The sequence below is a fragment of the Lichenostomus cassidix genome, chromosome 12 (assembly GCF_008360975.1).
Source record: "Lichenostomus cassidix isolate B80296 chromosome 12, HeHo_3.0, whole genome shotgun sequence".
In the NCBI taxonomy this organism is placed as follows: Eukaryota; Metazoa; Chordata; class Aves; order Passeriformes; family Meliphagidae; genus Lichenostomus; species Lichenostomus cassidix.
In genome coordinates, this window is record NC_139493.1 from 14,539,314 (window position 1) to 14,552,252 (window position 12,939).

General features: G+C 48.5%; 1 protein-coding gene and 1 long non-coding RNA gene across 4 annotated transcripts in view; both read left to right on the plus strand.

Moving 5' to 3' along the window:
- LOC146431789 (uncharacterized) overlaps positions 1-4,496 on the plus strand; it is a 165,967-nt gene extending 161,471 nt beyond the window's left edge. For both annotated transcript variants that reach the window (XR_014854765.1, XR_014854764.1), the window contains one exon: positions 1,293-4,496. This is a non-coding gene — a long non-coding RNA (uncharacterized LOC146431789). The remainder of the gene's footprint in view (positions 1-1,292) is intronic.
- An 879-nt stretch (positions 4,497-5,375) lies between these two features.
- RPL29 (ribosomal protein L29) lies at positions 5,376-7,988 on the plus strand. Of its 2 annotated transcripts, none has more exons than XM_085072833.1 (4): positions 5,376-5,478; positions 5,690-5,734; positions 6,994-7,058; positions 7,770-7,988. In XM_085072833.1, exons 2-4 carry the CDS (start codon positions 5,698-5,700, stop codon positions 7,905-7,907), a joined length of 240 nt encoding a protein of 79 aa, XP_084928959.1. In that variant the 5' UTR covers positions 5,376-5,478; positions 5,690-5,697; the 3' UTR covers positions 7,908-7,988. The 2 variants fall into 2 exon arrangements, with proteins under 2 accessions (XP_084928959.1, XP_084928960.1); XM_085072834.1 differs by having other exon boundaries at positions 5,424-5,493.
- The last annotated feature ends 4,951 nt before the right edge of the window (positions 7,989-12,939 follow it).

Consider the following 12,939-nt stretch of genomic DNA (forward strand, 5'->3'; position numbering starts at 1 on the left):
CAACACTGGCCTAAATTCATACATCAAGTGACAAACTAATGAAAAATTAAAGGGCCCTGTTTGGCACATGTTGGGTGCTGTACGATTTGAATCCCAGGAAGCAATCGCTTCACATGGAGCAGCTCTGCCCATGTGCCTCGTGCCTGCACAGAAATGGTGCAGGGGTTCAGACAACCTGCACAGGCATCAATTTTTTTCCCCCAGCTTGTGGCTTTTCAAGCTCAGCAGTGCTAAAACGTGATGTGGGCTTGCAGAGGACACGTGCAGCCCATGGGGTGAACCGCAGCCTGAACAGCTCTCCCAGCCGCTGGGGCTCCATGTCCTTCTAGTAATGAATTCCTCCTGGACAGTGTTTCAGGGGATTGCTAGGATTTGAGGAGAGAGGAGGCTGGCTGGAAGCGAGACAGGCTCCAGGTTTATCCTTGAAAGCCCCTGTGCTGCAGAGCCTGGGGCTGCCTTTGGCAGCCTGCCTGGAGGAAGATGTCGGTGGAGGCTGAAGGCTGCCTCGTGCTGTATGAACCCACCAATCCCCTCCTCAGCCAGCTAAGTTGGAGATAAATCTCCCTATTAGCAATGCATAAAGCAGGCCAAAATTTGAACAGCTTCTTAGGCAGGAGGTAAAGCAAAAGCTCAAAATAACTTAAAGTAAGTCCTTTCTATGCTCCAGGCTAGAAAGTGGTAGTGTTGGAGCTTTCCCATAGTGTGCCTGGCCTGCCTGCTGGGAGAGAGGGGTGCTGAGCAAGGCAGCAAAATCAGGTAGAAAATAACCCCATCCCAACGTCAGCAGCAGAGCTGAGAGGAACCAGAAGTCCTGAGCTGTTTCGAAGTTATGTTAAATAATAAAGCAGAGAAATGAATAAATTAGCTGAGCATCTATTTAGGTCAGCCCTCTCCATTTCTCCCAGCCGCCTCCGTGTGCCTCCTCCCCGCAGCGATCAGCTGCTCGGTGCACGCTGTGCCTGCGGATCTGCTCCCTCCTTGGGAACAGCCGGGCTCTCGGGAAGTGCGGGTTGAGCAGGTGTCACGTCGCCTGCACACGTTCACCCCAGCCTTCGGAAGCGGCAGGCGAGCTTCCTTTTCCGTTACTGGGGCAAAAAGTGTTTTGGAAAATCCCATTAAAGCACTAAGCGTGGGCTGAGCACACATGGCTGCTCCCTTCCTGGTGCTATCCCCCGCACGCAGCCCCGCACAGAGCTGCAGGGTCCTGCTCCATGGGATGTAGCTGCATCTCCCTGCTCTGCTTGCTACGCTGCTGCCAGCCTGGTCATCACCCAGCTATTTCCCATTCCCAGGTTCCAAGCACGGCAGCACCTCCACCTTTGCAGACCATCATTCCCCACCTTGCAGGTGCCCCAGGCTCAGTTATGTGATTGCAGTTGTCGTTTGGGGACATCCAGCCAGATGGACCAGGCTGATTGACACAGATGGGGAATCAGCTTTTCAACTCCTAAGCTCTCCTCAAATAATTCAAATGCTTCCAGAAAAATGGAATGACTGTGCAGTCCTATATATATGTCTTTATTTACATGTTTCCCAAGCCTGAAAAGCCCTCTTTGATGTCCAGAACATCTTGTGGGTTTTGGCTATAAGCAAGCTGGATAAACACTCACCAAGATGGAATTTATCTGCATCAAGGGCTACTCCATCTCAGCCCAACTCTTGCTGGTCCTCCCAAACCCCACAGGTAGCTGGAGAAGGTCTTCAGTGATGAACCCAGCCAGAAGCAGCATCCAGGGTGTAGGCAATGGAAAATGAGATGTTACTAAGTTTGGCCAGGCTTAGCTGGCTCCTTGCAGGTCCCAGCCTGTGAGTCACTGGTACGTGGGCCACCAGCACGGCCTCCCCTCTGGAGGAAGGAGTGGAGGTGGAAAAATAACAAGAGGAAACCAGTTGTTAGTAGTGCCAGCTCTGGGGAAGAGTGGGAGGAGGTGGCAGGCCTGGAGAGAAAGGTCAAGGCTGCATTGCAGGCTGCTGCCTGATTTTTCCTCCTGCTTTCATGGTAGGAAGCTGCTTACAGGAACAGCCTTGTGCAGTATGTGTGGAAAGTCTGGGCTGATCTGAGGGTCTGGGCTGATCTGAGGGGGAATGAAAGCCTCCAACAGCAGCCAGGAGTGATGGAGGATTTGTTTCTGGCCCCTGCTCACCAATCCCCTCTGGTTGCTCCTCTGATTTCTACTGAGCTGAACTTGAGTGCCCTGTTAAAAGAAAATTTTGGCCCCTTGCAAGCACTGTAAAAGAAGATGCTCTTTGCAGATGTACTGGGAACAGACACATCCATCTCCTCACTGTGGCTAAACACCAGTGCAGAGCATTTGTTCCTGAGTCCCTGCCCTGGGGAACATTGTTCACTGATGCCCATCTGCACCTGAGCCAGAAAATGTTGCTTGTGCTCTTTGTGCTGATCCTTGGTGACAGTGGCAGCAGGAGATGGAGGCACAGACCATGAGCCAGTGACCCTGTTCCTCATCCAAAGCCAGTGCAATGAGAATATTGATGGGAAAAATAAAAGATTACAGGTCTCCAGCCTCTCCTAGTGCTTCTGCTCTCCTAATTGGGGCTAATTGGAGTGCACCAGGAGAGGACACAAGCCTCAGCTACTGTTCCCATGTCCCTGCCATCAGTCCAGGAGCACTTGCAGAGCTGTGCCATGACAGCTCCCCTTCCAATAGGGATACCTGCAGCTGTGGATTGGCGCTTCTGCTCCCGATTGCCTTGCAAGAATTCCTTTTCTCTTGAACCTTCCCATCTGACAATTGCCACCAGTTGCCGCTGGTTTTTCTCACCTCCTATCCCGAAGATAGCTGCACAGAGCCAGCTGTCTCCCCACACGCAGACTGGTACTTTCCATAGATGAAACTACTTCTTTATGCATTCAAGGAAATTTTAACAACTGTCAGGGAAAAAAAAAAGGCACAGCCCGGTAGGATGCCAGGTTAAGGGGGGAAATGCTGTGTGAAACTTGCTGTTATTCCCTGGTGATGCCCCTTCTCCCTGACTGGGACTAATCCTCCTACTTTGAGCCAGAGCGGGATCTGTTATGCTCAGGCTCCCTCTAGTGCCTCCATGCCCCGTTGTTCCTGGCTTCTCTGGAGGCGTATTGGCCGTTTGTCCCCCGGGACTGTCCATCACACTCACTCCCCTCCAGCATCGCTAGCTCGAGTTTACAGGGCAGCCAAGCCCTGTTTGCTCACAGGCTGGGATCAGCCCTAAAACTGCCCCAAAGCCACCGGCACCTGCCAGGGCAGGGACGCCTTGGGGACTTGCCAGACAGCCCAGTCCTGGCTCTGCCTGCTGGTGAAGGAGGGTGATGAAGGTGGCCATATCCCACAGGGTGCTCTCCCTAACAAGGCACAGCCCTGCACGCTGCAGCTCCATTTTAGTGGTGTCTGCAGAGCAAAGTGGGAATGGGTGGTGATGGGTGAAGGGCCTGAGCTGCCCTTGGGAACAGCTCAGGAAGGAGATGGGTGCCTTCCCTGTGAGGCAGCTGGGATGGCCAAAATCATCACTGCACTCTGTCCAGTGCTTGATACCTCTGCACGAGGGAGCAGTTTGGAGTGGGGCCCATAGTCTGTGCCAAGCAAAGAGCTCCTCATCAACACCTGAAAGTGCTTATCACTGATTTTGTGTTCAGGGCTTTTGTACTCAGGAGCTGTGCTGTCACACTGTGGACAGCATCCTACAGGAACATGGTCCTTCCTTGTCTTCTTCATGGGGAAATGGAGAAGAAATTTCTTCATGTTTTAGGAAATGACCAGACCCAACCTCTCTTCAAGCCCTTGTAAAACTCAGCCTGGCTCTGCTTTGGCACTGGCACCATGCAGGACAATGGACAGTCCCTGGCAGTACTAAATGGGGACAGCCACAGTAACTCTTTACCCCAAGTCAAAGTCAGCTCACAGGGAGGGAAGAGGCAAGATAGGAGAGGCTGCTGAAATGTGGAGTCAGCATGAAAACCGTGACTTACCTGACAGAGATCAATCAGCATAAATGTGTGTGATGTAAGGACAGTGACTGAGATACACTTGTCAAAGGCACTGGGAGATTTTTATGTTATGATTTTTTTCACAATTGTTTTGCAGCTGGAGTAATTACCATCCTATTTAACAAGCACAGCTCTTTTAATAGAGGACACTTGGGCTAACATGCACTAATTAAGTCTGTAATCACTAAAAGTATGATTAAAGGTTTTGAACTGGCCAATCGTTCTCAGTAACACCGTAATTAGAGGCATGGCAGCTCATCAGGGCAGGGGAGAAATTCAAGGGAGCTCCATCACTCAGTGGTGTACACAGGCCCTGATCCTGCCTTGGATCATCCTTTTTACCTGGTACTCTGCATCGGTTTGGAGTGATCTGTAAGCTACCCTGAATATGTTACATTCAACCCCATAAACTGAATGCTCTTCTACAGTTTTATTTTAATAATTTGGTTTATGGATCTTGTAATCTCCTGGGCATTAAGCACAGCTTCTTTAATCGCCCCCACCTGATTGCTCATCTCAGTGTCGCCCCCAGTGGACTCCCAGGGAGCTCCAACAGCAATAATAGCAGCTAGACCCAGAAAAAACTTGGAAAAGGTAGATGGAACCCTAAAATAAACCCTTCTGTTTCTTCCTGTGGAGGAAGGCTCACAAATTAGCTAAAAAGATCAAGAGTTTTTATAATGTAATGGCCAAGCTAACAGGGCCTGACAGCCTTTCAGCCTTCTGCAATGAATGGAGGCAAACACTTCTGGGATTCAGTTCTATCTTGCACTGAGCTTGGCTCTTTGCATTATCAGGAAAGTCAGGGTTTCTCTCTACTGTTGGTTGCAATTACCTGGCCACAGTGATGTACAAATATTTTAAGACTGCAGCTCACTACAGTGGAAGGAATTTAAAAAAACAAGCTTTAAAAATCAGGTTTGCATGTCAAGGAGGATTTTGAGCAGACCTTCATATTCCAGCTGCAAAATGCCAGTAAAGTAACATTGTTATCTGTTTTTACACTATTTGCTAACAACAGCTGCCCAGAATGGGGGTGGAAAATTAAATCAAATACACTTTGCATCTTAGGTCTTGCTCAAAATAAGAGAAATACCGAAATCAAATTGCATCCGCTTTCTTTTTCCTATTTTCATTTCACTTTCATCAGCACTGCCTAACTACCAAGGATAATCTATTTCCCCTGGTTTTGTCATATGAAGAGCTTGTTTATAGGTATCTGCAATTGCGGCAGAGTAGCAATTGCTCTACAAGCAATGGGCCACAGAGAAAAACGCCCAGTTCGCAGTGCGTACAGGTGACAGGGGTTTTGTTCCCTGGGCTGTGTTCCAGCCCGAGTGGCTTTAGCCCGGGAGCCGGGGCGGTGTGTGCGCAGCGCGGCGCTGCGGGAAGCACGGCAGAGCTGCCGGCGGAACTGCCCGCCCGCGCTTCCGGCCCAGCCCTGTTCCCGGCAGCGCCCGCGGTGCTCCGTCTCTTCCGGTCCGGCGGCGGCAGCGGTGAGCGGGGCTGCGGTGAGGGTGGCCCCGGCATCCGGCACCATCCGGCACCATCCGGCACCATCCGGGCCTATCCGCGGGCCAGGCTGGGCCGGGCCGGGGCTGTCGGAGCGGGGCGATAGCCGGGGCTCGGGGCCGGGCGGGCCCTGTGCGGGAGCTGGGCACCCCGCGCCAGCCCGGCCCGGCTGAGCTCTGTGTGTTTCTCCCGTAGGTGCGACCATGGCCAAGTCCAAGAACCACACCACGCACAACCAGTGTGAGCGGGGCGGGGATCGGCGGGGATCCTGGGGGGTTTAACTGGGCTGGGATCGGCGCGGTGATGGCAGCACGGTCTGCCATCCCAAATAAAGTGGTGCTGCACAGAGATCGAATGGTGGGGTTTAAAAGAGTGTGGTAAGAGTTGAGGCTTGTTTGTGCTCCACGTGTTATTATGTACCGAGAAAAACAAGAAGTTTTACGTTAGAAATTTGGGGATCAGCCTCTTCTCCCAGGTAACCAGCAGCAGGGCAAGGGGACACAGTCTTAAGCTGTGCCAGGGGAGGTTTTGGTTGGGCATCAGGAAGAATTTCTTTACAGAAATAGTGCTTAAACGTTGGAATGGGCTGCTTAGGGAGGTGATGGAGTCACTGTCCCCGGAAGTGTTTAAGGAAAGACTGGACGTGGCACTCAGTGCCATGGTCTGGTTGATACCGTGGGTTTGGGTGATAGGTTGGACTCAATCCCAGAGGCCTTTTCCAACCTGATTGATTCTATGATGATCATCACTGACCAAGCATGGAGAGGGAGTTTTTACAAGAGCAGGCAGTGACAAGACACAGGGCAATGGCTTCACACTGACAGAGAGTAGGCTTAGGTTGGTTATGAGTGAGAAATGCTTCCCTGTGAGGTTGCTGAGAGTGGCACAGGTTTGCCAGAAAAGCTGTGGCTGCCCCATCCCTGGAAGTGTCCAAGGCCAGATTGCTTGGAGTAATCTGGTCTGGTAGCAGATACCCTGGCCCATGGCAGGGGATTGGAACTGGATGGTCTTTAAGGTTACTTCAAACCCAAACCATTCTATGATGTTACTGAAGAACTTCATCCCTGTGATCCTGTGCCATCCAAAGATGGCCACAGTGATAAAATAGGTCTTGTTTGGGATCTTCTCATCAGTGCTTTGAGTTAGCAGAGGTCATGACTAGGTTCTGCTTGGTCCTGCACAGCGAGTGATGGTGCTCACTGACACTGACCACAAGTGCTTGAATTTATTTGTGACTGAGGCCTTTTATTGTGCTGCTGTCATTAGCTAATGAGGGGCCTCAAGTCTTTGGATTAGAAGCCTGTGCAGTGCCAAGAGAAGTGTGCAGAGGGATAAGCATAGAGGTGTGTTCTTAATTCAGATGCAGATAGATAGGAAGAGTCTGAAAATTGGCTATTCCATATCCTTTTGATAGTCAGGTACACTTGAAAAAAAGCTAATGCAGCTGCTTAATAATAGCACAAATTGTCATTTGTGTCATTGTCTTGTTTTCCACATAGCCCGTAAGTGGCACAGAAATGGCATCAAGAAGCCCAAAACCCATAGATACGAATCTCTCAAAGGGGTGAGTATTTCTATGGATATTCCCAGGCTGTTGAGTCACTGAGGCTTAATGAAAAAAAAATCCAAAATTTGTATTACTTTGACAGACACATTTTGTGCAGACAGAGGCCTGTGTTCCAGCTGGTCAGAACCACTGTGGGGTTCAGCTCTTTTGCTTATCTGACATGCAGCTGTGATATTTCTGACCCACGAAATATGCTCTTGTATGTCTGTAAAGCTGCATTTTAGTGGTGAGTTTTGTCCCTGTCCTGCTTCTGGTGGCCATCACTAAGTGACGTTTCGAGTAAAACAAGCATTCACCAGTTTGTTTCCAGTAGAACAAATACTTACCAGTTTGGGTCCTGCTGGATCTTCCTCTTCTCTTTTCTCTCCTTCAATATTGTTTTACTGTCTGTATTAATCCAGGTAATTTCACTTACAAAATGAGAGGAATTGGCATTTCTGGGCAAAACACATGAAAGTGAGAGTATATTGCTTCTGCCAAGGTTGATTTGTAGTACTTCAGACCCAGAATGCATCCTGACAGTGAAATTAGTCTTGTTTGCAGCTTTACTTGTCTTATTCTTTCTGTATGTTTATTGCTAGGGTTTTGAATTTTCAGGAAAAAAGTCACAGCCAGCATTTGGGAATAATTGGAACAATATAGAGCTCTATATATGTTTTTACGTACGTCTCTTCTACAGCGTGGCCTATTACTCCCTTGTTTTTATAGGTTGACCCCAAGTTTCTGAGGAACATGAGATTTGCCAAGAAACACAACAAAAAGGGGCTGAAGAAGATGCAGGCCAACAATGCCAAGCAGGCAGCTCAGCAGGCTGCTCAGCAGGCTGCTCAGCAGAAAAAGGACTGATGTGATTCAATAAGAAGAACCAGTGTTTTTACTGGCATATGTGTTACAGCATTTTTTAAAAATAAAATTGTATGTAACAAAGTCTGCACCTCCTGAATTTGAGGAGAGCCCTCCAGAAGCCTTGTTAGAATTGTATTTTAGTTGCCAGCTGTGCATCAAGCCTGTGAGTAGTGATCTAGGGGGAGCCTGACTGGCTGCCTGGGAATTCCCTGGATCCTCTTTGCCCTTTTTAAAACTGGGGTGATGTTTTCTTTCTCATGTGCCATGACTTTAGTGATAATTCCTGGTGTTGTTAGAGCAAGGTAAGCTTTCCAAGGGCTGTTACATGTCAGCTGCTTTGCTGTGTGGGTAAGGTTCCCCACAGCTGTGGGAATCCTGGGAAACAGGAGTGTAAGGAGTACCCTGGTGTTGGAGACCACAGGAATTTCTGTTAGAGTTGGTGTGTGTTGTGTCCTGAAATACTTGTAGTTATCGAAGCATTAATGGAGCTGTCCATGTGAACTTGTTAGGTTTTAGGAGCATACGAAATACACGTTCTTTTAATAGTGACTGATTCTAGGGAATGTCTTTCACTCCAGTAACAGAAGTACAATCTGATTAAACATGCTGGCTTGGTGAGAAGAGGGGAATAACGTGCAAAATCCCAGGAGAAGCTGAGCCTGTGTTTTGCTCCTGCTGTTGTGTCCAGCAGGAGAGGGTTTTACTCTGCAGGGCCCCCTCAAAGCTGACTCAGGCAGGCGGTGCTTACCGCTACTGGCGTGAGCCACCTGTTGAAATGCGACCAGCTGTTCCTGAAATCGCAGTTCCAGTGCTTGTCCACCTGGTGGGGTAAGTCCATGGAGCCACACAAGGGCTGGAAGTTTGCACGGACTTTCTGACTGCAGTAGTGCAGCAAAACATTTGCCAGATAAAAAACATAATTATAACTGGAACGTTCAATTCATATATTTTATTCTTTAAATAGTTTAGCCAATTACCAAAATTATGTGTTAGTTTGAATTCTTTCTGACTTAAGTTAAAAAATCTCTCAGTTCCCACTTCATAATTGTTTTTGACTTACTAAAAAAACCCACCCACCCTTAAACCAAGCAATAAAAAGAGATTTACTAACTTGAAACTCGCAAGTCAATGGGGTTGAAAAGTCTGCAGCCCTCAGCTGTCTGATTCCTACTGTGCATCTCTTGGGCTGTTGTGGAGGTTGATGTTGGTCATCCTGTTAAAAGCAAGTGTTTGAGATGGCTTAAAGAATCACCAGCAAAGGTATCAATAAAAACCAGATTTAATATTAGGCAACAGCATGACAAAGTTCGTTGGCAGGGTTCACTCCACTACTTACCAGATGGTTAAGGCACACAGAGAGTACAGTTGTTGCTGATATTGAGGGAGATGGAGTGGCTGGTCCAGCGAGGGTCAGTATGATCAGTCTGGTATTAAATGTGTGTTACAAGAGCAAAAGAAACCGCTGAACAGAGCACTTGGTGTTTGTCAGTCTACACCTTTTCCTGTGTGTCTGCAGATCTACAAGTTCTGCATTTTAAATCTCTAGCCCTAAGATTTTCCTATATAAGAAGGGAGGTTTCCTCTCAACCCCCTTGGTGTCTTCCCCCCAGTGCTTGTGTTGTGGGAATAGCTCACCCACAAGATGCAGTCTGAGGGAGAGAGGCAAGGGTCAGGCTGAGAAAAGGATGTTGGAATGTTAACAAGAAGCAGAGGGCAAGATTTGGGCTTCCTAGGGCTCCAGGCAGCTCCCCCAGGCCTGCCTTGAGAAGCAGCCTTTTCATCTCACTGCCCTTCATGATGCCCTTCAGTGGGACAGCTTCCCAAATAAGGGCTTGCTTACTTTCTGACCAAAATAGCGGCTGCGTGACAAAATGCAGCACGGAGGAACGTAACCTTAATCCAGGCATCATTGTGTAGCAAGGGACAGGAATTTTGTGAGCTTCCCCAGCAGGTCGGTGTCAGGTTTGTTGTTATGTGCTCCCTGCTCACATGGTGGTTCTGCAGGACGCTGCCCAGACATCAGTGACCACCTATTGCATTTGCTAACCCTGTGACACCTCAGTTCACAGCTTCCCTCCTTGGCGTACACTTGTCCCAGCCCAGAAGGGAAAGCTATGAAGGGAAGTTTGTGCTGACATTGCCTCTGGTAGGTCTCCATCCTCTTTCTCCTGCCTTGTAAAATCATTTAAGTTCTATTGATGAAGTGAGGTTGGAGATCCTTTCTGGGAGCATTACATATGCAGAACCCAGGAGGGGGAACTGGCAGCTGGGGCCCACTTGAAACTATTGCTATTACGCAGAGCTCTGTCATCCTTGATATTTAAAAACTGCAAAACTCTCATGATTGGTATCCTGCAGGAAGACAAAGAGCTCAAAAGCATCTCAGTGCTTAACAACTGCTGTACATCAACTTATACATGTCATGCTTGCTGCTGCTGTACGTCATATTTGCTGCAGATTATTTCTCCTCTTTGCAATTAAGAGGATTCAGTATCAAGTTCTAGTTTGGCTCCTTTCTCTGCTTTGATTTAAAAAAGAAAAAGAGCAAAGGGCGTGTAACCAAATACCAAATCACCTCGTTTGGCAAACGTGAGCCATGGCTCTGAAAGCCAATAGCACAGAGCTGGGAAGGGGAAATCAAAACCATGCAAAATGCTCTGATGGGGCAGAGTGTTCATTCACTGGAGACATTGATGTTCACAGTGATGATAAAAAGTAGAGCTGGATATGTGTTGCTCTGTCCCCCTTTACTGCCTTTCAATAGTGTCAAGAAAAAGAGGAGTTCTGTTTTGCCCAGGTTTCGAGGCTGTTGCAGGTGTTTCTAGACCGCAGGGGCTTTGTGAAGTGTTTATCTGATGTACCTTAGCTCACGTTTCACCACCACTGCCCTGGTGGCAGATTTATGCAGAGGTTTTATTAGGGCAATGTGTACAAAATTTCCTCAGAGCTTCCTGCAGTCATTTGGTTCACATGGCAAAGTTTTACTGAGGGCTGAAGAGAGAGGCCTCAAATACACTGATAAAGCTGCAAACCTTTAGGGTTTGCAGGGTTAAATCCACAGCAAAGCCCAGCAGATAAATGGCCTGAGAACTATGGCAGCATCTGGTGTCATGGGCTGCTATCGCCTGCCTGCACAGCTCCTGTCTCTGCTGAGGGGGCAAGAGCACACAGATCTAGGGACAGGTTTAGAGTGGTAAATTACTTTATGCCTGACTTAAAAACAAAAAAAATATTTCAATTGCTTTTTTTTTTTCCCCAGACAACGTGGACTTGTGTCACATTTTTTAAAGAGCTTTTGGGCACCAGAAGTTCACTACACATGCAGTGAAAACTGTGAATTGGTTTGGAGTTGCACAGATACATGGATTCCTCAGGGTGGTTTTCATTCATTGTTAGCACATCCCCTGTCTGGAGGCTCAGCCAGGCTGATCCTCCAGTGGTCACTGTTTTTTCAGCCCGCTCACCCACTCGCTGGCCTGTCATGTCGTGTTACATTCCTTGTGCAGTTGTTCCCCTGTTTTAGCCAACAGTGAAATCCACCCACAGCTCCTCACCCTGCAGCATTTGCTGTCTGATTGGGAGGGCAGACAGTACGTTAAAGCAGTCCAGGCTGGCAGCAGTTTTCCTGGCTTCCCGACCTCCTGGCACCTCTGTTCCAAGGACTGAAAAAGCCTAAATAATCCCAGTGTATCTGCTCTTCTAGGGACACGTTTTAGCTGTTACAAGACCATTGCCTTCTCTCTCCAGCCACCACCTTCCCTGCTTTATTCTTGGAAAAGAATAAAGCCTTTTTTTATTCTTTATTTGTTTAGTCTTTTGGCAAGAATAAAGAAAGCACAGTGAGGCTGTGGCTTTCTGCTGCCAGTGCCATAGAGCCAAGGGGGAAGGGCCAAGACCCAGGGCCAGGTGGCTCTTTGCAGCCAGCCTTAGTCACAGTGTAGTCCAGCCCCATAGCTGACTGAAGGGAAGAGGTTAACATTGTTTTTTCTTTTGTTCACCCCTCAGGGAGCCAAAGCCTGTCAGTAAGCAGTGGAGAACATCTTGGAGAAGTCCTTTTTGGATGCTGGGATTTAGCCAGGACAGAGGAGGATGAGGGGGCTGTCAGTGATGCCTGATATGATGTGAGTGTAGGGGTGGGTTGCCCATGGGCTGGGTGCTGTGGGTGTGGGGACAGCTGGCATCACTTCAGCTCCTGGCTGAAACCCGGCTGTTTGCAACTCTCTGGAAGTTCCCAGGCCTGGGGTAAAATATGAGGACTTGCTGTGTCCTCACAGATTTCAGTGGGAAACAACTGCTGCTGCTACACTGCAGAGGTGGAAGATGTTTCTTTTTCATCTCTAGGCTGCTGATCCGTTGGAAACAGAATCTGTTAACACCTGGGAGCATTTCCTGTCACAGGTTTCTTAGGCCCAGCATATCTACATTGGCTTCTGGTGCACCTGTAGTCCTGAATCTGTAGTAGCTATGGCATCAAGGGCTTGGAACCCTTGGGGAGACTCCTTCGAGTGAGTCAAACAGAGGTCTGCGTTAGGGGTATGCCCAAAATACCCTGAGTTTTACAGAAGGTCAGCTGATCTGGCTGACAAGTTCATTTTCTTTGTTTTTCTGTTACAAGCCCTGGTTTGAGCAAAACATTTTGTGCTGCTTATCCAGAGAAAAGACACAGCCATGGCCTTCCACACAACTGCCCACCCCTCTTATCCCTTTTTTCACCTCAGGCCTGTTTGCCCTGAATTGCAATACTTCATTATTGCTATAAATGAGATTGCAATATTTCATTATTACTATAAATAAGGTTGTGTCACAGCTGCTTCAGGGTGTTATTTCCACAGAAGTGGGGGGAAAAAAGCTGGTTCGGGGAGGAAATGCAGGACAACCCATCAGACCTGAGGCACTGGCACAGCAGCATGGCCACCCAGGGCTGAGGGCAGCATCTCCAGGGCTTGCACTGACACAGTCCTGTGCCTTGCTCTGCCAATGTTTATTTTGCTTGGGTAAATGATTGACTTTAGCAACACGACTGCAATGTGTG